General features: G+C 39.8%; 1 protein-coding gene across 4 annotated transcripts; it reads right to left on the bottom strand.

The window, feature by feature from the left end:
- STAM2 (signal transducing adaptor molecule 2) lies at positions 1–27710 on the bottom strand. Of its 4 annotated transcripts, none has more exons than XM_032987066.2 (14): positions 27569–27710; positions 18461–18545; positions 15430–15505; positions 15120–15215; positions 12169–12315; positions 10399–10468; positions 9472–9658; positions 8535–8629; positions 7720–7802; positions 7449–7536; positions 6573–6627; positions 5736–5889; positions 4006–4175; positions 1–3777 (listed from the first exon to the last, which is right to left on the bottom strand). In XM_032987066.2, the coding sequence occupies exons 1-14, from the start codon at positions 27606–27608 to the stop codon at positions 3546–3548; spliced, it is 1578 nt and encodes a 525-aa protein (XP_032842957.2). In that variant the 5' UTR covers positions 27609–27710; the 3' UTR covers positions 1–3545. The 4 variants fall into 4 exon arrangements, with proteins under 4 accessions (XP_032842957.2, XP_032842959.2, XP_032842955.1 ...); XM_032987068.2 differs by having other exon boundaries at positions 7720–7799; XM_032987064.2 differs by lacking the exon at positions 27569–27710 and adding an exon at positions 26330–26485.
- Between the last annotated feature and the right edge of the window lie 189 nt (positions 27711–27899).

The raw sequence follows: 27899 nt of genomic DNA, 5'->3' as shown, positions 1-27899 counted from the left end.
TTTGTTAAACAAACTTTGTTTTATTCACACAAGGCAATGCACATGTATTGCAGACAGGAGGCCAAATGGATATTCCAATAAAACAGATCCCCTATTCTTAATACTGCAAACTCTCGAAGATAATTTTCTGTAAGACCTGTGATCCATCTATGAGCCAGCTGAGTGTCACCTCAAACCCCAGACCAGAGAGGAGTAGGACCCTGGTGGGAGTTCAGAGCTCAGGCGTGCCACCCGCGGGTGGCCAGGCAGCTCGCTGGCCCACCAGGAGAAGTTACGGTGCCGCTGAAGGGAGCAGAGCTGCGAAAGCTCAGAACCTGCCACAGCTCTATTTCCTTTCCTTCATTTTTCATTTTTTTTTTTTTTTTCCCCCACCAATTCAAAACAGTTTGAGTCAGCTTCATGTAAAATTTAACTGGCAAGAGCCATAAATTCTAAGAAGTTATTCATTCAACAGACACATCACAGTGTTCAGTGTAAGCAAGAGTAGTGCCTATTATTTCTTAGAAAAAATGCATAGATAAAAATAAGAACAAAAGTATCTTCCTATCAGAAAATAATTCCTGTAAGAGATTGCAGCTGCATCCACGTCCCGCTCAGCTCTCCTTTCTAAGGGACAGCCTTCAAATGAATTACACTGTTCCACGAGTCCATGAACATCTACGAACAAAACCAGAAGTAAAATGAACACAGAACATTATTTTTAAGGTTTACTTGTTACGGAAACAATCTGATTTTTTTTACATTGTAATTTCTGTACCAAATTAAATAGACAATGCATTTGTCACATCAAGGCTGGATGAACAACCACAGTTTCTCAAAACACGTCTCTGCATGGTGCTATTACAGACAAATTCAATTGTTGCTTTCAGCTGACTAGAACTTAGACATAATAGGTTGCCAACTCATACTAGAAGAAGATTTATCTAGTATTGATACTTTCAACACTCATGAAACAAATATATTACAATAAAACTCTCATTATAAAGTTGCACAAATTTCTATGTTAACCATTAAGAGTTTATATGAAAAAGCAGAAGTTATCTACCATTGATTCCTGATATAAAACAGTAGGTAGAAACCTAATGTAGAAATCTGAAGTTAGATAAATCCTTTGGCAGCATGTTCAGTTACAATCAGGCCTTAAAAATAAATATGATAATGTATAGAAGTATGAAGAGAAAAAAACAGATCCTATTAACACCAAAACCCTCTAAATACACTGTTTTAATAATTAAATTAATTTACACTATCTACAAGTTGCATATCACAGAATTAGGAATACAAGAGATGACAGAATGACAAATCCCGCTTTTATAAAATTTCAGGCTTTAACAGTATGCATATATGGAGCTGTGTAGAAAAATCTCAGACAAATGAGTATATACAGTATTTATATTTAATAATTAACTGAACATAATCAAATCACATCTGTCTAGCCATCTCCATTTAAGATACTCAATATTTCTGTGGACCAAAGTTTTGAATGCAATAAAAATACCTCCCTTAATCCCAATTGACTAACAAACACGGACAATCTATGTAACTGATAGCAAGGTTTAGTTTAACTACATACCAACTTGGAACAAAGTACGCTCTCACAAAAAAAGAAATCTCCAAACGATAAGAATTTTGAACAGCAGCATTGAAATTAATTATTCTTCTTGAAGAATGCAAGGAACATGTCATCAAAATACTTCAGTATTGCAATGTGTTATTTATACTAAACTACTTCAAGGGGAAGGGATAAAGACAAATTAAAGTCACGTCAAAAGGAAAGACAAAGGCTTCCTTCCAATTGCACAAGTTTAAATTAAAAAATTATTTAAAGAGCAGGTCCTGAATAACTTATTGCATAAGCATAAGGCCGCAAATGAATAAGGTCATGATACTAAATAATTAAATACAATGTAAAAGAAATGGAGGTGGTGCGGAGCAAAGGGTGGTTTTCATTACTCGACAACAGTCTATAATCTGATAGTTCTCATTTGGTAGAAAATTTATACACCAAACATACTTATTTAGACATTTGGGAGTTTCATGCGATTAATCAAGATGTTTTTATCAGTGATTTGCTTCCATTATTTTCCCAATTTAAAGACTACTACTCATGATAAAATTGCTAAAATAGGTATGACTATGCTAAAGTGAGTAGGTAAATAGTGATTTTTTTTTTTTGTCCCCCAGCGGTTGAAACAATAAAAGAAAGAAATCCCACGTTCCTGAAACATAATTCAGCTCATCTGCTCCTCTTGTACAAACCCCACCCATTAAAAAAGTGCATCAGGGAGGAAAATCTCTGATTTCTTTTCTTAGCCACCAAATGCTGCGCTTCCACAGTTCCAAGGCAATTCCTTTTCTAAAAGACACGTCTGTCATTTTCAATATGCAACCGCTCCTTGTATTAAACGAGGAGCACAATCCCAGTCACAAAGCACGTGCATTGTGCCTATGCAGACAGTGTGCTACGTACACCTTTTCCTAATGGTTCTAGAGTTTCTCTGACTGTAGGAGACGGAATGGTGGCAGAGAAAGGAAATCCAAGAGGCAAGAGCCCCCTGGTCCCATAAACACAATTCCTGTTCCGCTCCGCTCCCCGCTGGAAAGGAAGCAAAGATGATTCTCGGAGACTTAAGAAGCCTCAAACATCCTTGAGCCCCCTCCTTTACCACAAGGAACTACAATACTCCTTCACTTCTCAATGCATCCAAAAAGGAAAAGAGATTCAGTCCAAGCTTCTGGCTCAGCCCCTCGTCTCCAGAGAGTGCCCACATAGTCAGCTGGGAGCATCCCTTGCCTGCTCTTGCAAAGCAGGCTTGTGCTTGCAGTACCACCTCTGCCAAGAGCCACAAGCAAGTTCTAGCAAAACCCCACCCGTTTTCTTCAAGAGAAACACATCAGAAGTTCTCTGCAACAGTTTCTGAAAATCTAATAGGCAGTACTGTAAAAACCTCCTTTCTCCTATTTCTGTAGGTACGTGGTCCTCACTGTCATAACATCAAATCATTTTCTCCTCCAGCTCTCATCTGCTGAACTCGGGCAGTCGTTCCTGTTACGCAGCGCACGTCACACTGTAAAGCTCACTACAGCAGCGCAGCGAGGTGGTGCTGTCTACGTCAGCGGAGGTTCTCTAAAGCCACTTGGATAGAAGGATTAGAGTAAGATACCGGAGGAGGCAATGCATAACGAGAGCAACACATAACAGTGATTAAGCATCCTCAAGTTTTCGGAAACACATTTAAAGGAAAATTATTTTTGGACAATCTTTTAAGTTAAGATTCACAAGTGGTGTTTCTTGAAAGCGCTGAGATAAGGGCTCAAAGTAATCAGAAATTATTTTAAACCATCAGCTACTCTAGTTCAAGCTATCTGTATGCAAATGCTTAACAATCAGGTCTGATGCATATCTTTACTCTGCATCACTCTAATGCAGTAAGTCGGGTTATTTAAAAGGAAAATGTATTTTGATATCTGTGACAGGTATTCATAAAAATCGTTAGGTCAGGCAACCTTTATGCATTAATTCAGAAATATGTGCTGGTTTGGTTTTAAAGGAGCGGCTGTTGATGGTAGTTTGTTTGTTGCTGTAGAACGGAATGAGCAGGAACGGCCACGGGATAACCTGGTCCTTGAGCCAAACTTGATGTATTGTTCTGGTAAGCGGACATATCCACCGACATCCCCATCTGCTGCTGGGTGTAAGCAGCTGTGCTGGCAGCTGACGGAAGGCCGGCGTTCTGGTTCACATACGTCTGGTTTAACACGGAATCCGGTCCTGGGCTGTAACAAAACAAAACAAATCCAATTCTGACAAGCTAAGGCCCATTCATCTGATAAGCAGATCTGCAAGGAAGGATACTGCTTAGTCCAAAAGTGATCCGTGTATTTTCAAAATGATCAAACAGTTTTACGTGTTATTGCAAATATCCCAAGAACACACGACCTCTGGACAAAGCAGTAAAGTTACCATCAGGAAGAAGGTGATTTAACAGTTTGCTGAAGCGATACCTTAAATAGGCAGCTTGAGCTGCCTGAGTTGCTCCAGAAGAATTTATACTTTGAGGCAGAGACCTCAACTGCCCCATCTGATCCGGTCCGAGGCTATAACCCGGGGAAATGGTGACTTGGTGAACACCCTGGATCATGTAGTTTCCACTAGGTGGCTGTACAGGATATGACTGTAATTAAAAAAAAAAAAAAAAAAAGCAACAACGCTGTGTACCTTTTATTTTCAATTAAGTAGCAGCAAATGTGGCACAGAATGCCCCTACAAAGAACAAATGCGTTAGGGTTCAAAGGCTGAATGAACAACAGTTCATTTTTTTGACATGGTTCTAAAACCAAAACTGGTAACTTCTTGTACCGCGTTTTAAATGGGCACCCTTTATTTCAGCAGAAGGTACCTTTTCAGAAATGCACTGCTAGCAAGGTCACAGTGCCTAATATCTGAAGGAAGAACCTTTTCTATCACATACCAAACCTCTGCCCCTCCCAGAAACCTTATTTCTTTCTCTCTACTTTGCCTTGTCTTTAAAAAGCTCAATCCTTACGTATTCTGATGCACCGAGTAGGAAGATGAGCACCATACGAAGTTTGTTATTTAACACATGTTGGAAACGAAAACCTATTCTAAGACTGTAACACAAAAGGAAAGCACAAACTTTAGTTTCTTCCATTTCTTGTTTAAGATAATCCGTGTCTTTACTCAAAATTCACATAGAACAGGTGGTGTGACACGCCTGGGCTTCTGCAGGCTATGCTGCGCGTTGGTTTTGGACTGTGGATAGTCTACTGACGCTGAAGGAATAGATGGTTTTGTACCAAGAAACTAGGCTAAGCTCAGCACCGTTAGCATTATCTTGGATTTTTCACCGCTGGAAGCATGCATCTTGGGAGAAATAGTAAACTCCAGTTGCCTTTTGGCTTAAATCACTTTTTAACCTCCAAATATAATGGATTTTCCATCGTTACCAGGAGTTAAGGACACGGAATTACTTTTAACTGACATATTTTCAGATCTAGCAGTTGCTATGGCAACTATTCTTTTCCCACTGAACAATTAACATTCAAGTAAAATTAACTTAAAGTAAAAACACCCATTCTATGCTTTCTCCAAAAAGGATCTTTCAAGTCTCTCTTACCTCTATTTTGTTGTTTTGTTTTTGGTTTTTTTAAACATCAATATGGCACATTAGAGATACTGTAAACCAGTTTTGAGCAACTACACCCCCTAATACAGCATGTTCATTTCTTAAGGGAAAAAAAGAGCTAAAACCAGACTAGTGTTTCTATATTTAGAAGTAGTACACTGCATTCGTGATTAATGCACTAATATTAAAGTTCACTCACATCTCCACTATTAGATAAGAAGGTAACGTTGTACTTTAAGACTGAGGACATGACTCACAGCAAGAATATCCACCAAGGTGCTGAAACACACAATTTTAACTGTAAAAAACTAATCATGGAAGCATCCTTTAGTATTTTCAATACCGTATCTTTCTGTTAAGTAGAGCAAAATTAACAACTATATCGTACTGTACAAGCAGGTAACTCCAGATTGAAGTACTCTGTTCTAGTGGGGAAATGGTATTTTATTCGAAAGGCTATAAAAAGTCACCAGGCAATGTCAGATTGTTCGTAGGCTAGCAAGAAAGCGTACACTTCATTTTTGCTGTCATCTTTTTAAATAGAAATCTATATTAGGAAAGTCTCTATTTCCAGAAAGGGAGACTGACCTGCACTGAAACACCAGAAGATGTAGGTGGGTATTGTGCGGGATGGTGGAGTTTTGAGTAGGCTGAATACATTGGTGTTTCATTCATCAGTTTGTTATAGAGCTCCAGAGCTTCTAGAACTTTCACATTCAATTCAGATAATTCTGAATGTTTTCTGTTTCAAAACAAATATATGCAAACACTAAGTTTCTTTAACATCTAGTGCTAGATGGTAAAAAAGAAGAGTAGTTTATTAAACAGTTTTGAATATGCAAGAAAAAAACAAACCAAAACAAACTAAAAGGTAGATGGTAAATTTCTTACACATCTATATGGTAAAATTGCCATTCTGTTTCTTACACTATTCTGTTTCTTACAGCAGTGGGACCTGAAGGAGAGTCCAAATGGTGAACAACTATTCTTCCCTAGCTGCAATAAGGCAAGCCACTCCACAGGTGTTAGTTACCTTTTCACCCTCAAATAGCCCAAGGGGTCTGAGTGGCAAGAGGTGAAGATAGCATCGAATAGATTTTCCTGTCATGGAGGACACTCAGCAGCAGACCGAAAATACCAAGCTCCAGACAGACTGCAAAAGGCTACAGTCAAAAAGCGCTAATATAAAATGCTCCCAGTAACTTATGCAGTCAATTCTGGAGAGCTGTAATCAAATCTCGGTACACACACTGGGATTTCAGTACCTAAGCATTAGAAATTTTGACAATTCTACCTTTACATTTTTTTCTTGCAAGTTTTTCTAGCTTGGGAGATGAAAGAGAAAGTACTGAAAAAAAAAATAATAAAACTGCACTATTTAAAGTAAATTGCAATAAGTAACACAGAAGCTACGTTATGGCTCACCTATCTATCTCTTCTAGTTTTTCATCTATCATTGGACCCATCTGTTGACAAATATCTGCAAAAACAAAAGTGTCAAGATAGTTAGTGTCTTGCACCATTGTAAGTTTAAAAGCAGCCAAAACCCACTTTATCCAAGTACACTAAAATAGCATACAAAATTGGAGAGTGCACCTAGTTGTCATGTGTATCCCATTCCCCCAGCCCAAAGACAGGAAAACTACTCTGGCTATTCTGCTTTGTCATCCTCTCTCCTCTTTCCCTCTACCCTCTCAAACGAAAGACTACTAACGAAAAATACAGAAAACTTTGCATTTCTGCTTGCACTGTGCAAGATTTATGACTTTCATCTGCTACTGGAATATCCAGTCTGGACTGCCAATGACTCCATCTAGGTCTGCTGTACCGCAGAGCTTCCGGTACCTTCACTTTTTTCATTCTAGGACCACTCCTTTTTTAATGTACACTCAATTGTTATCACACACCTTGAACTCGTTAGCTCTTAAGTGAACTCAACTTCCTCTCCCTTTCTAGCCAGCAGTATTTTGAAGAAATTTTGACCCAAAATTAATTGCTTATTTCAAGCGGAGTTTTAGTAGGTGGATGGATCTTGCAAGGACCAGGCATCGTACACTAGCTGGAAGTTACGCAAATTACTCTCCTAAACATGGAGTTGGCTTGGCAACTATTAGAAAATTTAGAGTTACACATACAGCCCCACGATCCCACTGTGAAATAAGCTATTCTACAGCACACTATTAGCACTGACCACGGTTTCTCTAAGCTTAAAATAAACCCAAAAGAATTACCAGCTCAAACCAGAAAAGATAATTGGAAGAGGAAATAAAAAAGCCCTAGCTAACTTAGAGCTCAAAGTACCTTCTGAGTCTAGAAGATCTGGAGAATCAAGCTTTAAATCTGTAGGATCTATACTCTGAAGTACCTGCAGTGTTTTATCCATCTTATCCTGAAAGGTGAAGAGAAGATTAAGAACAGTTATTTCTGAAGCATGGCAAGCAGAGACTGTTTTAATTTTCAAATTTAAAAGTTCTTTATATAGAAAGCATTATCCACTAACATTCAGTAACAAAAGAATGTTTCAACCAATGTAAATTCTCAGCAGTTTTTTAAATTGAAAGTGACTGCATACCTCATCTATATAGACCGGCTCAGGTTCTGCCTTCTTAATTTCTTCTGTGGTATCCTCAGGAACAGAATTTTTATCCACAGCTGCTGAAAGAACAGACATTAGTTTATTTTCTGCAGCTGTGTTACTATGCTAACTTCAAATACACATTTTTCTCCTTGCTTGCCATCAGAGCTTGTAATGAGAGAGAAATCTGAATGAGTACTTTAAGCAGTGATGCACCTAGCTGCTGGAGAAAGGAAAATGGGTTTGCCTAGAAAACTTTCTGACAAGCTGCTTCCTTTGGGCTGTTAGTCTGATTATGAACCTAGGCCCAGCAAGGGAAAGACTCTTGAGTCATATTGGCATCTAACAACACCTCCAACACATGTACAGTTACTTTCAGCCAAGTCGTGTTAACACTTATTTTGGTATCATGAGCATGAATAAAGCTAACAATGTGATTCTTACAAACCACTGACATGGGTATGAATGTTATTCCATACTAGGTCTGATGTCTGTAGAGAGACTTTGACATTTTTAAATGGCAAATTACTGGATTCATATGTAATATGTTGCTGACATAATTATGGTAAATTGAACTGAATTTCTGTAACAGGAAAATGGTAACAACTTAGAAGAGAATCAGAAGATATGAACTATTAAAGTGAGCTACACCAGTGGTATACGCTTGCTTGTTTGAAACATGGGCAGGTTTTCTCTCTCAAGTCTTTCCTTGGGCTGATTTCAGGGAATTATTTTGGTGATGGGCTCATCAGTACTTCCACCATAAGCCCACCCTTCTAAAATAAACTGTCAGCTTTTAGTAGCTAACTTACCTGCCTCAGGTTCCACAGTTAAGTCAGAAGTCACAAAATTAGATGGAAACAGTCCTACTCCTCTATGATTTTCACCCTTCCACCAATTGGTGTCACTGGGGAAATAAAGCTGTATTACAAAACTCTGAACATTAATGCTTCGTGTCAGCAATATTTTGGGCTTTTGACAGAAAACCTGTGATATCTAATACACTGTTTCCCCTGCGTATCCAATAATAAAGGCAAAGGAGAACATTTGTAGAGATTAGCAGCCTAGCAGCAAAGCCAAAAACAGGAGCTGGCAGGGGAGAAGAGGAATCAGGGGAAGTAAAATCATTCAGTAGCAATCACCCAAAACTTAACAATAGTCTTCGATTTTTAGATTGATTGGATGATAGCCCAATAGAGCTTCACCCAAAGGTTAACAAGAAGTATACAAATGGGGACTAACATTAGAAATATCAGTCACGGTCTATTAAATTAGGACAGCATTAGCAGGAAAGAAGTTCTGCTTCTTGGCTGTCACTGGGACAACAGTGCTAACAATAATTATCTTAAGTATTTTTTTCTTCAGTTTTATTCTTAGCAAATGTGATGCTTGACAGCCAGAGATTTAACAATTTCTGGAAGTAGCTGGAATTTAGCACTGTAATGCATATGTATACTCTTATGACATATGTTACAACCAACTAACATTTATCTTAACAGCTACAAACAAATCGGACCTACGCCACAGAATGGAATACCCAACATAATACAGTGAGGTTATCCCTGCACCAAAAATGACCTGAGGCCAAAAACTTGGGAGGAGGGAAAGAACAGTGGAAGATAAATGGATGTGAGGGAGGCCAGTGACAATATACATTTCTGCGGGGAAAAAAGCATCAAAGGAAACATTTGGTGTCCTAAGAAAACAACAGTTCTGGAATAAAGAAACCTTCATTGAAGTGTATTATACCTGTCATCCAAAACAAAAATAATTTCTCCACTTTTAAAGGTGAGCTCATTGTCCTCGACAGCTTCAAAGTCATACAGAGCTCGCACCTTCCTGGAGTTCTGATTGTTTTGCTGAATTTCTGCAGATGGGTACAAGGATTTAGTTTCCATTTGTTGCTGTTTTTGCTCTTGCAAAGACAATTCGATAGCTACAATTAGAAGGCGGGAGGGGAAAAAAAAATGTTTTATCCCTGTATACAAAGACAGTTTGCCTTCCTAGTAAAAATAAATAGAAAATTATTGTTATATTATAACCTTAATTTGTATCTGCTCCTCTAATACTTAAAATTTAAATCTTTGCTCCAAACTACTAGCCGTATTTCACATTTCAACAGCTTTACCCTGCAACAGGATTAAAAGACGGGACATAATCATGCACAAGTTATCAAACATTTAAAAAACCCTCTGCTTTTTGTGATAGAGCCCACTCCTTGAAGCAGCACACACACTACTAATGTCAGTAGCATCAACAGCATGATCATAAATACTGATAAATTCTTCACTATGACACTTGAACAACAGTAACTATATCCAAGAAAGAGAAAGAATAAAACATTTAAAATGTTCTGATTTTTTTCAAGCATCAAGATAAAGGCTAAAATAAAATGTGGGGGTGAAGAAGGGAAGAGACCAAGCTCTGTGGAGAAAAAGCCATCACAAAACAATGCTAATGGCTCTGTGATGGGGAAGAATACATCTTACCCCAAATCCTCCTCCCCGAGGAAAACCCCTTCGTACCATTTTGAATGCCACAGTGTATTGAGTGCCAACCTGCTGCACCCTTATTTCAATTCGGTGCAGCAGAAGAGAGTACAACTTCCTATTTCTGTGCATTTTCACAAAACTTCTAGAGCACAAGTCTAACCCAAGGCTGTGAATAGCAATTTACCTTTAGCTATATCTTCATCTTCTTTGTTCTTACTTAATGATGCACCATTCTTAGAAGCATTTGTGGTAGCCTGCAAATGTATTAACAACAGGGTAAGTGAAGGTTACAAAGGAAAAAGAAAGCTCTATATTGATATATTTAAAAAAAATAGTAATCAATTGTTCCTGGGTTAGCTGCCTTACTGTAGCATTTCATCACTGAATCAAGATGAGCTACTGGAGGAAAAAATTACCACTCTTCAGAATCTCAACCAGGTTTTATTTTGTTTTCAGCAAGGAACAAAGTAAAATAAATAATCAGATCTAATTTAAATAACTGACCTCATTTAAATAATTATTTTAGTCTCATTTATTAAAGTAAGACTACTCATTAAATGACTACTCTTTCCACCTTTGTCCTCCACTCCTCCAGTCCTCCCTTCTAAAGGGAAGAAAAGCTCTTTGGAATCCGACATCTGCAAAGACCGAAGTTACGAAGCAGCAGCTGGACTTGCTGAAAAGGGAGATCTCTCTCTGTATCGGAGCAAAAAGCCACCCTCTATCTGCTGGTGGGACAAGAGGTAGGAAGAGCAAATGTGCATCAAGGTGGGAGCCGCTGACTTAAATATACAAGTCTCCATAACAGCACAGTGAAATCATTCTTAAGAGTTTTCATTCTGAAAGGGAAGTCTTCCCACACGTACCAGGAATGAAGAACCCAGTTTCAGACACTAGCCGTGTCTAGGACTTATCAACGGTCCTAGAAAACAATTCTGTACAAGTGTACCAAGTACTAATAAACCTCAGCTTTGCTTGTTTGAAGAGAAGTGTACGAGATAAAATGACATCTTGATGTTTTTACATGTATTTGTAGGGAAGGAAGTGTAATTGATTGCCAGTACTCTAGATCTTCCATGTTTTTGCCATATGTTTTAACACATATCCTAGATTTAGAAGTGAAAACATCTTTGTGGAGGAAAGAAAGATTGTAAAAGTAAAAAAAAAAGCCTCTGTTTAATACAGAGAAAAGTAAACTTTATTTAAGGAATACAGAATAGAAGCTGCAATTCTAATTTTCAGGACTGATCTTCACCCGACTCATAATTAACACAAAAGTATTTAGAAACCTCAATAATAAAACATAGGAAAAAAACCACCTGCCATCGTACCTGCCAGCTAGAAGATTAGGCATAATACACCACCAGAAGTAAAATACAAGGGGTGAGGTTAGGGATCGGAGCACCTCACCTACTGCAGAGCCAGGACAATTCCTGACAGGGTCAGAGAACTGCATGAACAAGAAATGGGGACTCAGAAAAAGAAAAAGAAAGCACAGCACAGATCATCTTCACAGGTGTCTCCATGCCAGATAATGCCCTTTGTTTTGTGAGGCTCTGTGAAGAAAAATGAAGGTATGTGCTCCAAGTCAGCAATTCGAACCATGAAACACCAAGTACAAAGTGTGGGTGTAGAATTGCTTCGATTTGAGGTGGTGACAGCTCAATGATGCTCTAAAACTGACTGGAAGGAACAAACAGTCTAAAATGAAACATCTCATAAGGGCATCGTGAAATAGCCTTTAGTTTGTTCTGATTTTTCTTAAAAAGTCAAGGTCATAAAAAAGGAGAATGAATAGAAGTGAACCTCAGCATAAGGAGGCAACCAAACTAGAACAAGGATCCTTCTCTCCTCTGATCAAAAGCACAAAAGAGCTCATTTGGACAGCTTTTAATTTTGTTCACCACCAGAACAGTGAACCTAACAGCACCAGGTATCCCAAATCCGCTTTTACCTGTGATCCAGCTGCAGGAAAAGTTACACCTTCTTCTTTTAAAGACTTAATAGTTGCAGATATTAAGCTACACTGTGGGTCTTTCTGAAATTCTTCTGACCACTCCACCATGAGAGCTTTTAGCTTCTCACACACTTTTGGATGGGCCTGGAAGACAAAAATCACATAAAAAGGGGATGCCTGTACCTCAAAACAAACAGAAAGAGTTGATCCCTCTCAGTAGAACTTTGTTACCAAAACCATTTTACTAGAAATATCCTTAATAATAATTAATTGTCTTGATTAAGAGAATTTGAAAAACAGAGCCTAGATTATATGGTCTTTTATACACTGATTTTGGCATCACAGATAACATGCTTAGCTCCTGGAGCATCATCCTTTCACTGGAAAGCTGGCGTCACAGTTTCCAACACTGTTACCCCAGTGCAGCAACAGACTGCAGGTAGTTCAGATTTCCGTGATTCTTAAAAATAAACAGTTGTTTGGTAATCAGGGCTCCATCCATCCTTACAGCAATCCCCAGAGGCAAATTCTTTTGCGAAGACAAAGCTTAGATCTCACAGGCAGCTCACCTACCTACACTGCTGTTATTTGCCTGGAGTCAACTTTAGGTCGTTAAAGAATGGTTAAGGAAAAAGACTGACAAACTTCTTGACTTTTCAAATGTCAGGCGTGTTTCCACCCCAATAGCTTTAGAGAAATTCAGGCTATCTACCACACTTACCCAACTTTTCAGCACCTCTATATTAGTTACCCTCCATTTTACCTCAATTTTCTCTTCATTACTTCTAATTGCATTGTTATTCCCCTCCCAACCACGTATGATGGTCTAACATAAGATACTGTCTTTTCCTAAAAGACAATATACCTTTCCTACTTTTTATGACCTCTGCTCTCTTCTCCTCAGATGCCAGAACACACTTCTCCCTGTTGACTTCTCAGGTGACAGGATCTCACAAAAACCTGATATTTGTGCCATCTCTGTATATATATGTACGTATGTCTCCTTGATTCAGATTCTCTCACAAAAAGAAATTACGCATTACGTACAGTGCCACCCAGCTCATGGGACAGTTTACACTATTAACTCCTGAATTTGGAACCGAGGTGCAGGGACGCAGTCTGGTAAAGGAAGATATTTGCTTGGAGTGGGGGCAAACCAAGATCAAGTTCATGCTCTGCCTGCAATTCCTCTGGCTCCCACATTCTTCTCCAGCCTCTCATGTGAAAGAGTCTCTACAGCTCCACCCTCATACGCAGGATTTATGGCTACTCTAAATTCACCTAGGACCACTGATTTAATTCAGCGCTGCAAATTTTATGTGCTAACAACCTCACCCAAAGTGACAATCCACCTTCAGAAAAGTAGGTCAGAGTCATGTATTACTCTACTATAAGGCTAAAGAATACCCTTCAGAGTATAGCTCAGTAACATTAAACATCAGCTGCTGTTAACCCTGTAATCATGCAATAGCCTTAAAAAATTTATTGGAGCAAAAAAGCAACTCTTCAATAGAGCAGCTAATATACGTGAAGGTCATGCCAACGTTACGAGGGTAAAACATGGACCAAAGCACTTCAGACTCCATAATCTGTCTGGTTTTGTTCACAGTGGATGAAAAGACTGTAGGTCTGAACCTGAAGCATCCAAATTAACCTCGGATACTTGCTGGTGAAGAAGGGTTCTGGGGCTGCTGGGCTCCCCTACAAGTTTTTCACTTGGCTTGACTGGACAAGAGCCTGGGAGTGCCCAAATGCAAAGCACGGCCAAGACTTCTCATCTGAGTGTAGTTCAGATCACACTGTAAGCCTGTGCCTCACATGCAAACATAAGCTGAACAGCAAGAACGCTGAGTATGGGCTCAAACACACATTTAATTGAAAGAAGAGACCTAGCTGGATAGGCTCAGTGTCAGCACAAAGACATTCGTTACATTTGTCTGAACTAATTTGCTTTTGGAGAAAAGGGAGAAATTACAATTTTATCTGCCCTCAGAAGATTATTCCTCCAAGTGGGCCAGGGACGTGGGTAAAACATAAGTATTTCCCATAAACAAAATAAATTACGCTCCAGTAATCCATTCTTCAATGGGATTAAAGGTTTGCTTTTACGTCCACAAGTGCTGTCAGACCATGAAGGTCAATGCTTGTTTCAGAACGGACCATGGCTAATGAGAACAAAGGGGAGGACTTTAAGACCTATTTTTCCATACAAAGCAAGAAACACAAGAGCTGTGAACTCATTTTGCTTCCCAGCAATTTTATTAGTTTCCTTAATTGCTTTGCTCCACCTCTGATGATTCCAGGCCTCCCACATATTTGAAGACTAGCTTCTTTTTAACCCATTAGCCATTTTTGTCTTCACTGGAGCAGAAATTAGGGGAAAGCTGTTTCTGCTTATTCAATTCATTACATCCAGATTTAGAACCTATCAGCTGCTTGACCCTAACCATTTAGGTCTTCCTTTCTTGGTTACCTCCTCTCATTCAGCATTCTGAGAATCTCTGGAAACTAATAAAGTTGACTGACGATTTTATCCTGTTCCTTGTAGAAACGCAGTTTAACTTTCTCACAGTTTTGCCTTTGCAATTCAGCCCATGAATTTCATGCAAGCCACATAAAAACCTCTTCAAGAAAAGCTGCCTTCGCCATTATCAAATTAATTGAGCTTAGGAAGAGTCACAGATTTTAATTAAAATCGCTCACGTAATTTTGTAAGGATCTGGAGTAGGTATTATCAGCCTGACACTTCTTTTATACGTTACAGATTCACAGTAAAAAATTAAAGTACATGAATTTCAGTGATAAACCAGCCAGCAGTATCTGCAATTGCACCAAAACTAGCAAACGTGTATTAACTAGAACATTAGTTTTGCCAATTCTTTGCTATGCTGAGACAAAGCAGTTACCAAAATAATCCTCCCCTGGTACTTAAGGTTATAGAAACTTACCTTATTTATTATACCTCGAGCTTCACTAGCAAAATCACGAGAACATACTTCTAAGTGAAATATTTTTCCACAGTTTGACACACAGGCTCCTAAAAGCTGACAACAGAAATACAATTGTGAAAATATACGACAACAATTAAAATAATGAAAAATAAAAGCATACATAAAGAGTTAAATATAATCCTCTGTTCAGCATGTAGACTCTCACTGACTTCCAGAGAAGATATATAAAGGAATGAATTGATCAGTACACTTTTAATAGCTATACTGCATAAAAGAATACCAAGTTTTTTCAAAATTGTCTACTCACTGTAAGTGCTTGCAAAGCCACATGGGGAACTTTATGATTTACTCTCTTCATGATGGCTTTAAGGCAATCTTTTGCTCTGAAAAAGGAACAAAGAAACTATTAGTGATAAATGTGACTGACACAATCTGTGGAAAAGATGATATCAAATAGTCAAGTTGGATATGCAAACAAAACTGAGTCTATTGAACAAAAAACGTAACCTAACCTAACCTAAACTTTTCCCTGAGCTAGTCTGGAAGAAATATTTAATAACTTGTTTGTTCTTACATGTGTATTGGATTGGAAGAGACTCCATTTTTACACATTTTACAGCATTTTGTATTAATTTCCATAAAACTGCTGACAGGTCATAAAGGGAGCAATTGCCATTAAGTTGAAGAAATGGATTTGAAAGAGGCAATGAAAGAAACGTCTACATAAAACAAAAGAATGAGAAGCAGCGATGATTAAATAAATGGTTATTTTACTGGCTACCGTAAAGGGTCTCTCTGGATTTAAGTTAAAAATCGTGCTTACAGGTTGTCAGCTCTTGGATCCCATTTCCAAGACACTAAGGACACAAAGATTTTATAATTTGTTTCAGCAAAATCTGAGGTAAGTACAGAATAATGATTAGCACTCTAAATGTTACTCTACTAAGGAGTTCCATACTTAAAATGAGCATTAATGGCCTACACCAGCTAAACGGGCTGAGGCATATGTAAGGCTTCACTAAACACTGTTATTCTGAACCTGCTAAGAACACGAAATCTGTGTGAAGTGCCGATGCAGTATCTTTACAAGCAGTCCCACTTGCAGTATACCTGAGCTGCTGTATTACCCAGGCACAGACATGTCCCCGCGAGGCTGCGTTTCTCCATGTCACCTACCGATCTCAGCTCGAACAACCTGTGCTCTTCACCACTAAGGCTCTGGCTCCCCGCTCGCGTCAGGCAGGCACAAGCGAAAGCCACTGATGAAAGGAACGGGCCAAACACCCACCGCCCCTTCCTACAGCAACGCAGACCCCTTCCCTTCCTGAGTGAGGCTTTAGCAGGCACGCAGGGCCTGGATCAAGGAACTGATGCAGGAAAAAACTGATCCAGCTGAAAACTGAGCACAACAGTTTTCAGCCAGGTCTCTGCCAAGATCAGATTCACCAGGAATCCATCGCACAAGGGGCTTGAGGAAATATCTGACAAGCCTCTTCATCACAAATTCTCTCTCCTGCCGAAGTCATCGTGGAATTGCAACCTTAGGCAAAGCTTAAAAAAAAAAAAAGCCTGAGCAGAAATGAAACCAAAACTGTTCCACAGTTAACGTTAAAAAAGATTTTCGTTTCAATGTTTTGTTCTGTTTCAAAAGATGACCATTTTAATGCACTGTGTGTAAACTGCATCTATATTTGCACTTCAGTTTTGAAACAAATTTTCTGATCATTCCCACACGTTACATGTGTAGTTCACAGTGGAGTTCCATGCACGCAAATTTATTTCCTCTCGGAAGAAACTAAGCCAGGAGCTCCTCTGTGCACACCAAGTGTGCTCCAACCTCTCAAGGAGCCATGAGAGGCAGAGCCAGTGACAGGATCTGCAGATGACTTTACACCAATGCTGGGGTGGTTATTAATCTTAGAAGAAGAGATTAAAGCTGTTCTGAACAGGGGGAAAAAAAAAAAAAAAAAAAAACAAACAAAAAACCCAAACAAACAACAAAATGAGCTGCAGACAGGATGGATGCAGTGCCCTCAGCACCAACTGCTCTGCTTTACTACTCCAGCCCTATTGCTCTAAGTTACTGAGTGATGTACACATAGCGAGAGAAGTATGGGTTCAGTCCTAACACTGAGTATGTTTGGTTGTAGTTAATATACAAACAATCCAACAAAGTCAATGTATTTGTTGTTAAGCTATATATTTATTTAAGGGTAGGCAACAGTATTTATTCTTTTCAGAAGATGGCTCTTAGTGAAGGGCAGGAGGGAAAAAAACTATACAAAATTGAAGTAAAATGGGCTAGCAGTAGCAGCTTTTAAAATTAGTAATTTAGGATTTTATTGTATATCCAAAAATAAATATTAAGTTTTAATTATGTATTTTATATATATAGTTCTGTATTTTGCATGTGTAAATAAAAAACAACAAACTCAACCTAAATTTTTTTATATCCCCCCTTCCAAAGCAAGTCGATTTAAAACAGCTCCCTCCACAAAAGTCTTTTGGCACTGAGAAAAAATAAAATAGATTTTTAATAAAGGACTCAAAGGACATTCTACACTTTTTTCCTTCAGGACTAAAGATTCCCAGATTGAATAGACTTGCTATTATTCCCTGTAGGAAGTAATTAATAAATAAAAAACCCCAAACTTTCTCAGTGTAGTAATCTTAAACATTACATATAACTGATAAAAATTCTAAGATCACTTAAGAATTCAGCCTATGCACTAATTCAGGTATATTTCAAAATTTAAACCATGTTATCACTCAAAAAGGTTACCTTAAAATTCAGCAAGTACTTTTGATCATTACGGGATCACTGACCTACCACCTGTGTTTCAGTATTACCACTCAGGCTAACTGATTCAAATCGATCTGTGTTTTGATCCCCATTTTTCCCCCTTTTCTCCTCCATCAGTCCAATTCTTCCTAATGAAGAAACACAGACAAATTTCTCATCATAAATAGCTAACTGTCCTAGCTAGATAATTTTCTGCAAAGGAACTAGTTCACTTTTTCCTATTGGCACAGTCGCTTCTCAAAATTTATTCAATACCACTAAATATGAATAACTTGGTCTACTGTGCAAAATTCCCTCAAAATTGGAAGGCACTCAGCATACACAAATTGCTCTACTAGAAATCCTGTTGGAACATTTCTTTCAAAGAGTTTTAAAGCCAACTACATATATTTGTAGAGCTTGCAGAAGTGTCAGATTGACAGCAGGTTTTGCACAGCTGACTACGCTGAGCTTTTTGAGACATGCTCTCTCTGAAACAGTATTCTTCATCCCATGAACATGAAGTTACACGTTGTAATGCGGAGATATAGCTTACCCATTAGGAGTACTTCCAACTTTGTCACATATATCCATAATAAGACCCCAGTTCTCGCTGGTGTTACATTCATTTGTAGCTTTTTCTATAAAGAAAAACAAGATTGATTAAGTGTAATGCCCTACTGAGTTCAGATTCTAGTCAACACACACTTTCTCAGCCACACCAAAAAAGGAGACTCCACATACAAAATACTGAGAGCCAGTGTCTTCTACAGATTAGCACTAGTTCTTGCTATCTTGTTAAGTGTTACGTACAGTTTTCAGCACAGATCTGGTAAGTATTTAAAAGTTCCAAAAATAGAAACAACTCCTGAACTATAATGTTGCAAATTATGAAAGAGAAACTGCTTCTGTACAGGTTGTTTAGTTACTCCAGGCTTAAGTCATTGCCCTAGTTTAGAGTTTGATCAAGGTCTTCTAACATTTGCATTCCATTAAATATTTCACATGGATGTTCCAAAAAAAAAAAAATCTCAGGAAACCTAAACACCACAGCACGTGTTGAGATAAACAAATGGCATGGAAAGATTAATAAAAACACGGAAAGAGGCAACAAAAAGAAACTGCTCTATCAAAAGAACGTATACTTAATATTTCCAACATTTAATTCTATATATTAACTGATGAGGTTTAATGTTGTTTAATTTTGCTTTCAAGTTTTTAGTAGAGCCATGTTATTTTATTCACATGTAAGTATTACAGTTCTATTAAAATAGCTTATAAACAGCAAATTAAATATTATTTACATTGCACTTACTGCCTGATGATTTAATTTTAACCTGACAATTCAGTATTTTAATTCAAAGGTAAGTGCTTTTAGATTTTTATGTTATATATTAATCCCATCAGAACGCACTTCATAACCTGGCAGTATCACAATCAGTACTTTTACAGAATGTACTCTGGTAAGAGAAGCCACTAAATCCCTTTGGGACAGAATATTTTAAAGACTATTTAGTAGATTAAAGCAGAACACAATGGTCACTCACTATTAATGCGATAGTGCTCTGTGGTAGCAGCTGTTCCAAAATTACAAGGTTTGCTGACAGCAATGCTACTGCAGGATAAACATAATTTCATGTGTGCAATTAAGCATCCTCTCTGATAATCAGCTTCACTACATAGTTTTGCAGTTAAAAGTTGCAACAATACGTGGGCTAGCTCAGCAGAATGGCTTCCACAAAGAAAAGGCAAGCATAGCAGCCAACAGTGCCCCTAAACCCCTTTTGTTACAGATGTAAAAGCAGACCAAGGAGGAACAGAAATTTGCCATTTTGGCCATAAATTACCTTCACAAGCTTAGACTAACTATTTCAGGAAAGCAAGTACTGTGTTGAAAGCCTGGTCCTACAGCACAAACCTTCTTAAAATCTTACCTGGAAAGGACATAATCATTTAATTAAATTTTAAGGGCATCAATAGTTTTAGGGCACTAACATAAAATTCATTACTTGTTCTTGAAAATAAACGAGTGCTTGCAATTTTAAACACTTTAACATTCAATTTATTTAAAAAAAAAAAAAAAAATTCAAACTGAAACAACCCCTACTTGCACATTTCCTGGATATGTGTACGAAGTTCTGAACAACCATGGAAGAACAGCATAATGCCATGTTTGGTGCACACAATTTCAACCTGGTGTTTCCTATGAAATTCTGCCAGCTAAAATTGCTTTTTAAAAGCATTGCCTTGCAGGTCTCCATCCCCAGAGGTGTGAATCCTCCCATCAAAACTTGTCAAATTATTCCATCTCATCAACTGGCAGCAGCCATCAGCTGGGCACACAGAGCCAGCCCTCCAATGACTAGGAGCACCGATGTCTATAAAACAGACTGGGCACATCATTTGATAGCACTGTCTGGTGTCAGCCTGACCTGAAATCTATCTCCCTTCTGAAATTCCTGGAATATTTTAGAGGTGCCTCTTTCCACAAGTCCCCCTCTTCCACGAGCGGAGAAGCAGCAGCTAACAGTAAGCAGCAAGAGATGGCAGTAGGTCAACAAAACGGCATGGAAGATAAGAAAAAGTGAGGTTGTGTTTCACATCTGAGTCTTCTGAACCATAAAACACCGCCAACAGCAACGAGCAACGCCGCGCTCGGGCTCCACAGCTCCCAGCAACGCCCAGTGACTCCAGAGGGTGTGAGCCCAGCTGGGACACGGGGGTGCTGCGACACGGGTGGGCGCTGGGAGTGAAGGAAGCCTCAAGACAGGTATTACCGTGCGTGTAAGATTTGTTTATTGTTTCATATGCTCCACATGCCCAAACCCAGACCTCCAAACTTTCCTCCTTCTACACTCCCTTCTCTCTCCCTCCGCTACTCTCCTTTTAAAACGGGAAGCAAATCAAATTAGGTAATTTACTTTTGGAGAAGTTATCTAAAGAAACATAACTGCACCCACAAAATACATATAAGATGCTTTGAGAGGACACACCTGTCCGATTCGCTGGTAAAAAGTGCTCTCTTCTAAAACACCACAGCACAGAAACAAACTGAAACAGGTACTCGGATATAAAAATATGTAGGAAATTTAAAATTACTTTGATTGTATACAAGCCTGTCCAATGCAAGCTTGTAAACTGACCCTGCAGCATACACACTGCGAAATCAAGCACCTCACTTTGTACATGCTGCCATGTAGCCAAAAAAAAGATCCCAAGAGTTCCAGGTAAGGAGCATGGTTAAACAAGCGCAGTGGTGCAGTTCCACGGGGCTCCAGCTCCTTCAGCCTGCCAGGACCCACCAACAGCTCTCCTCTCCTTACAGTGTTCGGTACGGAGACGCTGGTGTCACTTCTGTCCTCTACAAAAGACTCAAAAGCACTTGCCAGAGGATATATCGAATTTTCCTGGACCCTTAGAGGAAATCTCAGTCCCCTTTGCCTGTCACGACAGAAGATGTCCCATGCTCTCCTGCTCAACTCTTCCACTGCCAACAGGCATCACTGAGAAGTTTTCAACTCCACACCTTCTACACCTTGAAGAGGAGCACAGCTACTATAACGCTTAGCACCACCTACTCACAGCTCCCGCTCGTACATGGCGGCGTGTCAAATGCCAACTCCCTCCTCTTGTATCTACGCCGCCCGTTCGAGGCGCAGACGTGGTCCTGGCGAGAATATGCAGGCTGCCCTACGGCAAACTCTTACAACTTTTTGAGGTTTTCTTCCCCGGCAGCATGACAAATTTAAGAGCATCTGTTATTTTGCTTAACATGAGTGCCAACTGAAGAATGATCTTGAAGGATAACTACTTCACAGATGCTGAAACATGGACTTTGATCAGAAGAAACAGATGTGGGAGGATGCATTTTCCAAGATTTTTTTCAATGCTAAGAGAATATAAACTTTAAAAAAAAAAACTGCTATGACTTATACTCTGTAGTCCTCCAATTAATGAGGGATCACTAGGCTTGAGCTTACTTTTATAGAAATAATGATAAAAGCAAAATACACTTTTTTTTTTAATTGCTGCTTGGTGTATTTTTAAAAACCCACCAAGAATTAAAAACAAAATTAATCATTTTTTAACTGGACCAGTTCCCTGATCTGATTTGCCATGCAGCTGCATGAAAAACTATGCCAACACAAGAGAGATAGCGCTAAAATGAGCAGCTGGGAAGGGGATGGGAACAGTTTACTGATATTACTGCCAAAAGAAGAAATGCTTGTCAAGCTACTGCCTTCAAACACTGTCACCAGCTCCTCCAGAAAAGAAAGTAATGCTTTACCACCACACACTAAAGTCAAGCGCTTCAGGGCCCTCCCTCTACCACACAACATCCAAAAGGATGGCCCATCTGAAAGCTGAACGTCATCCTTTCCAGCCTAACTACACTATTCCTCTTCTCCTTTTTCACAAGAAAAGGATGGGGGTAATACATGCAAATAACACCGAAAGACAGAGGAAAAAAAAAATCTAAAACAAAACAACAAACTATGAGGACTGCAACCGGGAAACACATGGCAGTCCTTAAAAGCACCCCTGTTTACATCTTTTCAAACATCAAATCCTCAGTCTCTAAAGATCCTGGCATAATGTCAAAGTGTCCCAGATCTGCATTCAGAACGAAACGTGCTACTGCACACTCGCTCTTGCAGGCCTGGAAGCGGGAGGCAGAGCTCGCAGCCTCCACACCTCGCAGCTTTCGTTCAGCACCTCTCGAGGCCTGCTGCATTTTCAGCAACGCACAACCAGCACGGGGATCCCTCGGGTTTGCAAATACAAAAGCAACACTGCCCACTTCAAACACAACGCTGAGAATTCTGCAGATGTGTTCGGATCTATTTCACAATGGCAAGAAGCAAGGAAAATGGCACGAATAACTGAGGGAATCTTAAAACGCCTATATGAACACAAAAAAGGAAGAAAAGAAAGGGAATTGCAAGAGCCTCACAGCCCCCCTGAATTCCCCAAGAACAATCTGGGCACCCCAAACATTCTACAGAAATCTCTGCCAAGGTAACCAACGTGACACTTTGGTTCCTACCAAGAGCGTATCATGTTGTTCCACAACACAAACCTCTCACTGACTGCTTCTGCTGGAAATCTAGATCCTGTTTAACATATGACATTAGCATCCGACAGCGAAATCAGCCATCCTGGTCTGATGACAGCTCTACCTCTATGCCACCTAGCACATATAACCTTCAAACTTGCAAAATATTTTGTTATTTCAGTCCTGAATTCCCTTGAGCCACGCTTGCCAACAACGCCAAATAACATGTCAGTTTAAAAACACAAAAATACTAGAACATTTTTTCCCACCTGTGTCAATTTTTAATGCTAGAAACGGAGACAAAAGCACTCAAGCGTGGATTTAGCACAAAGAACTTTTCAATTTGGTATGGCATTTGCTAAATACTTTGATCACCAAGATAAAGATTTTCTAGAGACTGATTTGTCCCCCGAAGACATCTGAAATAAAATCTTCTCTGCACATAAATATTTCAACTTTCACACAAACCCATTCTAAGTATGTAAAAACAAAAGTTCATATATGAAAAGTGAAAAATAAAAAAAAAAATGAGGACTGCTCCAGACTATTGTTTTTCAGAAGATAAAGCAGAATCATGTAGATGAAAAGAAGAAATTCAATCCCATGCACCTTCATTTGTTTTTCTTGCCTCTATACCCAAATTAGAAAATTCTAGCTTTGATTTAATTAGTGATTATAGACATGATGACACTGTAGTCATATGACTTGCATTTCCAGTAACACTGCATGGTTCACTTTGTCATTGCTGAAAAGGCAACCCTGCTTGTAACAATCCCAGGGAGCAGCTAAACCCTATTCATGTCACTCTGAACATTACATTCTAAAATAACTTAAAGTGGAATGTTAAAATAACATTCTGCAATGTAAATCCAGTTCAGTGAGAAGGCCTTCTAAAATACAATTTCTGCTTAAAAAGCAAGTTTGACATTTTGTTTCATTAAGTCAATTGGCCAGTAACTTTAATGCAAACAATTCCATTTGTCAGTCAATCTGCAAACTACAAGAAAAACACTGAAAAGACTAGGGAGGCATTAACAGAGACTTGTACTGTAGGGGCTGGAAAGCACCAAAACGAAAGTTACCAACAGTCACATATTATATAACAAAACATCCATCATAACATAATAAAAAACAAACAAACAAAAAAATGAGGCTGTGATACATTAAAAAATAATCAAGGAAAGGGTGGGGGAGCAGACCAGCAGTAATCTCAGAAATGAGGAAGAAATGCCATAAAATTGCAGGCTTAGAATTCAGGAATTTTAATCAGCCAAATCAATGTAAAGCCACAAACTGAGGACAGGAAAACACAGTCCCTCCATTTAAAGAAGTGAAAAAGAAAAAGAAACAGCCAAGCAGCACCCAAAAAAGCCCCAATTAGCTTGTCCTCAAACATCTGCAAGACTTTAGAACAAACACTGAAAACAAAAATTATTACAGACTGAGAAATGAAGGGGCAACACGATGAACTGTAACAAAAAGCACCTACTCTTCTAGGCAAGGACATCTTAGCAAAGATAATCTAACATCAGTTGTCTGTTCAAATCGCAGAGAAACATTCCGTAGGGTGCCATGAGTAAGTTATTAGCTATAGTTCTTGGATCACTCTACAAGTAACATAAAGCACACTAATGAGGGTGGGGAGAATTTACTCCCCAAATGCCTCAAAAATCAGTCCTGAAATCAGTATTAATATATCCTGCCTGAGACTGACAGCAAGGGTAAGGGTCTTGTAGGGAAGCTAGAGGAAAGTCAGAAAGTATTGTCAATAACAGGAAAGACTAACATATAATGTAAGGGGAAATGTAAACCCTTGAGGACTGGATTGGGTAGAAAAGGTAACAATAGGACTAAATGCAAATTCAAACAGAGTCAATAAAAGATCCTCCTAGAAACGAAGTGCTCAGCAATTGGAAACAAGAGGAGAACGCCAAATACACGAAGTTCTAGCAGAAGAGGACACAGGCCTTCACAGTAAAGCAGCCACCAAAAGGCAAATCCAATCCCAGAATGAAACACGGCAGGTAAACATTTCAGCAAAGCACAAGGAAACATGAAATGATATCATACAAGTTATCAGCAATCCATGATATGGTGTACAATTCTGGATGCCAGTCAAGCTACACAGAAAAATACTTCCTACTCCCTTGATCATGTCAACAATCTCACGAAGGAAGGCTAACTAAACAAAAGATGAAAGGGAAAAGGCTTGTTCTCTTCTGAAGGAGCAACTACAGAAGAGGTGAAGGTTATTTAAGAGGAAGGACAATGCTGGGAAAACAGCAAACGCACATGAACTAACTACGAATAGATTTAGACAGGAAATTAAAAAACTTTTAACACTCTGAAAAACTGAAATTTTGGAGTATGCTCTCAATAAGAAAAACAGATGAAAGAAACCACACTGCTCCAAAGACCATTCCACAGGTTAACCTTGCAACACTGCAACTACATACAAAGCAATTCCTTGGCATCTGCTTTGGTTAAGACTCTGCGCAGCTCTGCTGAAAAGCAAACAGACAGGTTTAGAACCAAGGAAACAAAACCAGCTGTGGTGAAGCAAAAGCGTGTTTACCTACATTCTCTAAAAGTGCCCTAAGGAAAGAGCAGTACTGGATGTACGGTCTGAAGAGAGAGCTGGATCGACCCCACTGCTGGCTGCCAACAAGAGCGGGGTCCTGGTCTTCCCGTTGACCTTTGCAGGGGTGTCCTGCTCCTCTCTTTCAGCACAATTTCACAGCCTTTGCTGAGCAGATTCAAGTCACCAAGCTTCCAAATTTGTCACCTTCACAGATAATCCAACTCACAAGCCAAATACTTTTTTCTGGAAAATTAGTTTTCTGCCAAAAAGAGTTGAATCAGCTCAATGGTGAATCAAAAAGAAAAAAACACTGGGTGGATGGGACCATGGAAAGGGATCTCTCCTTGCCAGTAGCTGGGCTCAACTATTTCCTCAGTATGTACAATTTTTTTTAAATGAAAAAGACAATAAAATGTAAAAAAAGTTAACTCCTTGACAGATATATATCAACAGCGTGAACAAACACATAAATATTTCAAGTTCAAGTACTGACTATCCATATTTGATAATCTGGTATTCTGGTCAGTCTATTTTACAATAGAAGAATATATTTTTAAAAAGCTCCTAATGGCAAACATTTTTACTGCCAAAGGACTGTAGGATTTAGCTTCAAAATTCACAGTTTGTTGCACTTGTTTAACTATAAGTGCAGATGGTTACACTTAGTATATACAGACAAAATTTAAGGAACTGCAAGTGAACAGACGGCCACTTTTGAAGTGCTACAGTCTGAAAGTTCTTGAAGCGTTTAGGTTTACCACTGAATTCTGCACAGCTGTGAGACTCACCAGTTCAAGAAGTCTTCACTTGTGCAAATACATTAGTTTCAGCCATGTGAAAGATGGGTCTGGCAAAACACACATGAAACTCCACAAAGTATTCAAAATAACTGGTGTATATGTATCTGGTCTGGGAAGTTTCTACCTTCATTTCAATCATAGGCCAACATTAAAAAGATCTCACAGTGGTTTGTCAGAAGATGAAGAAGAAAGGGAATGATTCTGTTACACAGACTTTGCAGACACATTAAGAAAACAGGGCAACTTATACTCAACAAAAAAAAGAGCTAGTGTGATAATAGAAGCACTCACAACAACCTCTTCCACCTGTATCCTTCCCCAGCCTTGACAAAAACCCCAAGAATGCTGAATGCTTCCCTTACCTAAGATTCCAGTGTAATGAGAAATATGATGCTGGTACCTAGCTCAATTTAATTGCTTTTTCTAGTGCTTCAATTCAGAATGTACATTGTTTAAAGAAAAAACACAAGGTAAAAAACATTAACAAAAAAAAACTTAAAAAAGCAACACACATAACAAGTTCGATGCTGAAGAAAGCACGAGGCAGAGCAGAAACACAAACCAAAACAACTGAGTCATCTTCATCCTGTCGCTAGCACCAATTCCAGCCAAAGTTGCCTCATGGTTTTGTAATGGGAAGAAATGCCAGCTCTGGCTTAGCTCGATGCCCTCAAATCAGCCTCTAAGACGCTGCCCTAGTATCAGATACAGAAACAGGCATAAAAATCGTATCCTACGGACACTGCTGCTTCTCACTCCCGAGTTCGCCAAAACGAACTCAACACACCACCTCACCGAGCAAACGGAGCAACGCACTATGACAAGCAGGAGATGACAAAACATCTCAAAGACAGGCTGTAAAAAACTTTCGCAGTTAAAGCACAACGGGCCCCCAAAACCCCATTCCTTAAACCGCTGAGCGCACACGGGACCAGCGAGCCTCGGCGGCTGCCGCAGCCGTTTCTCTACCGAGGCCACGACGCTGACCGAGACCCAAGAGGGCGGGCGGGGCTCCCGGGATCCCCTCACACACCGGTTTTCCCTCAGAGCTTGGTGGCGGGAAGCCCCGGGGCCCAGCTTCCACCCCCAGCCGCCGCTGTTGTTTCTCCCTCAGGATCCCGCTGCGGAGGGGAGGTGGAGGCCGCTCCACAACCGCCGGGCCCAACCGCCGCCGCCCGGCCTCCCATACCCTCCCCCCCACACACACACACCGTCCCACTCGCTCACCCACGTCCTGCTCGAAGGGGTTGGGGGCGAAGAGCGGCATCGCGGCAGCGCCCGCCCGGCGAACCTCCCGCCCCTCCGCCGAGACACCGGGGCCCGCGGCCACCCGCCCCGCCGCCGCCCGACCCCCGCGCCTCAGGCCCCCCCCGCGCCCGCCCCGCCGCGCCTGCCCGCACGGCGGACGGGACGCCGCACAACACAAGAACGGAACGCCGGTCAAGAGCGGCGGAGGGTGCGAGAAAGCGCCGGTACCGCCCCGCGGGACGGAGAGAAACGGGATGGGCGGCGGCGGCGGCGGTTCGGCAGCATCAGGCGCTCGCCGGGGCACCCCGGC

This window comes from Tyto alba, unplaced genomic scaffold (assembly GCF_018691265.1).
Source record: "Tyto alba isolate M040663 unplaced genomic scaffold, T.alba_DEE_v4.0 Super-Scaffold_7, whole genome shotgun sequence".
NCBI lineage: Eukaryota > Metazoa > Chordata > Aves > Strigiformes > Tytonidae > Tyto > Tyto alba.
Note: the sequence above shows the minus strand (reverse complement) of the source record. Positions and strands in the feature narration are given on the sequence as shown.

Coding starts and splice junctions, on each gene's coding strand:
- STAM2 (XM_032987066.2), bottom strand. CDS start 27,608: ATGCCGCTCTTCGCCCCCAACCCCTTCGAGCAGGACGTGG. Junction 12,316..15,119: donor CTCGAGGTATAATAAATAAG/GTAAGTTTCTAT, acceptor TTTGTCTTCCAG/GCCCATCCAAAAGTGTGTGA. Junction 9,659..10,398: donor AGATGAAGATATAGCTAAAG/GTAAATTGCTAT, acceptor TTCTAATTGTAG/CTATCGAATTGTCTTTGCAA.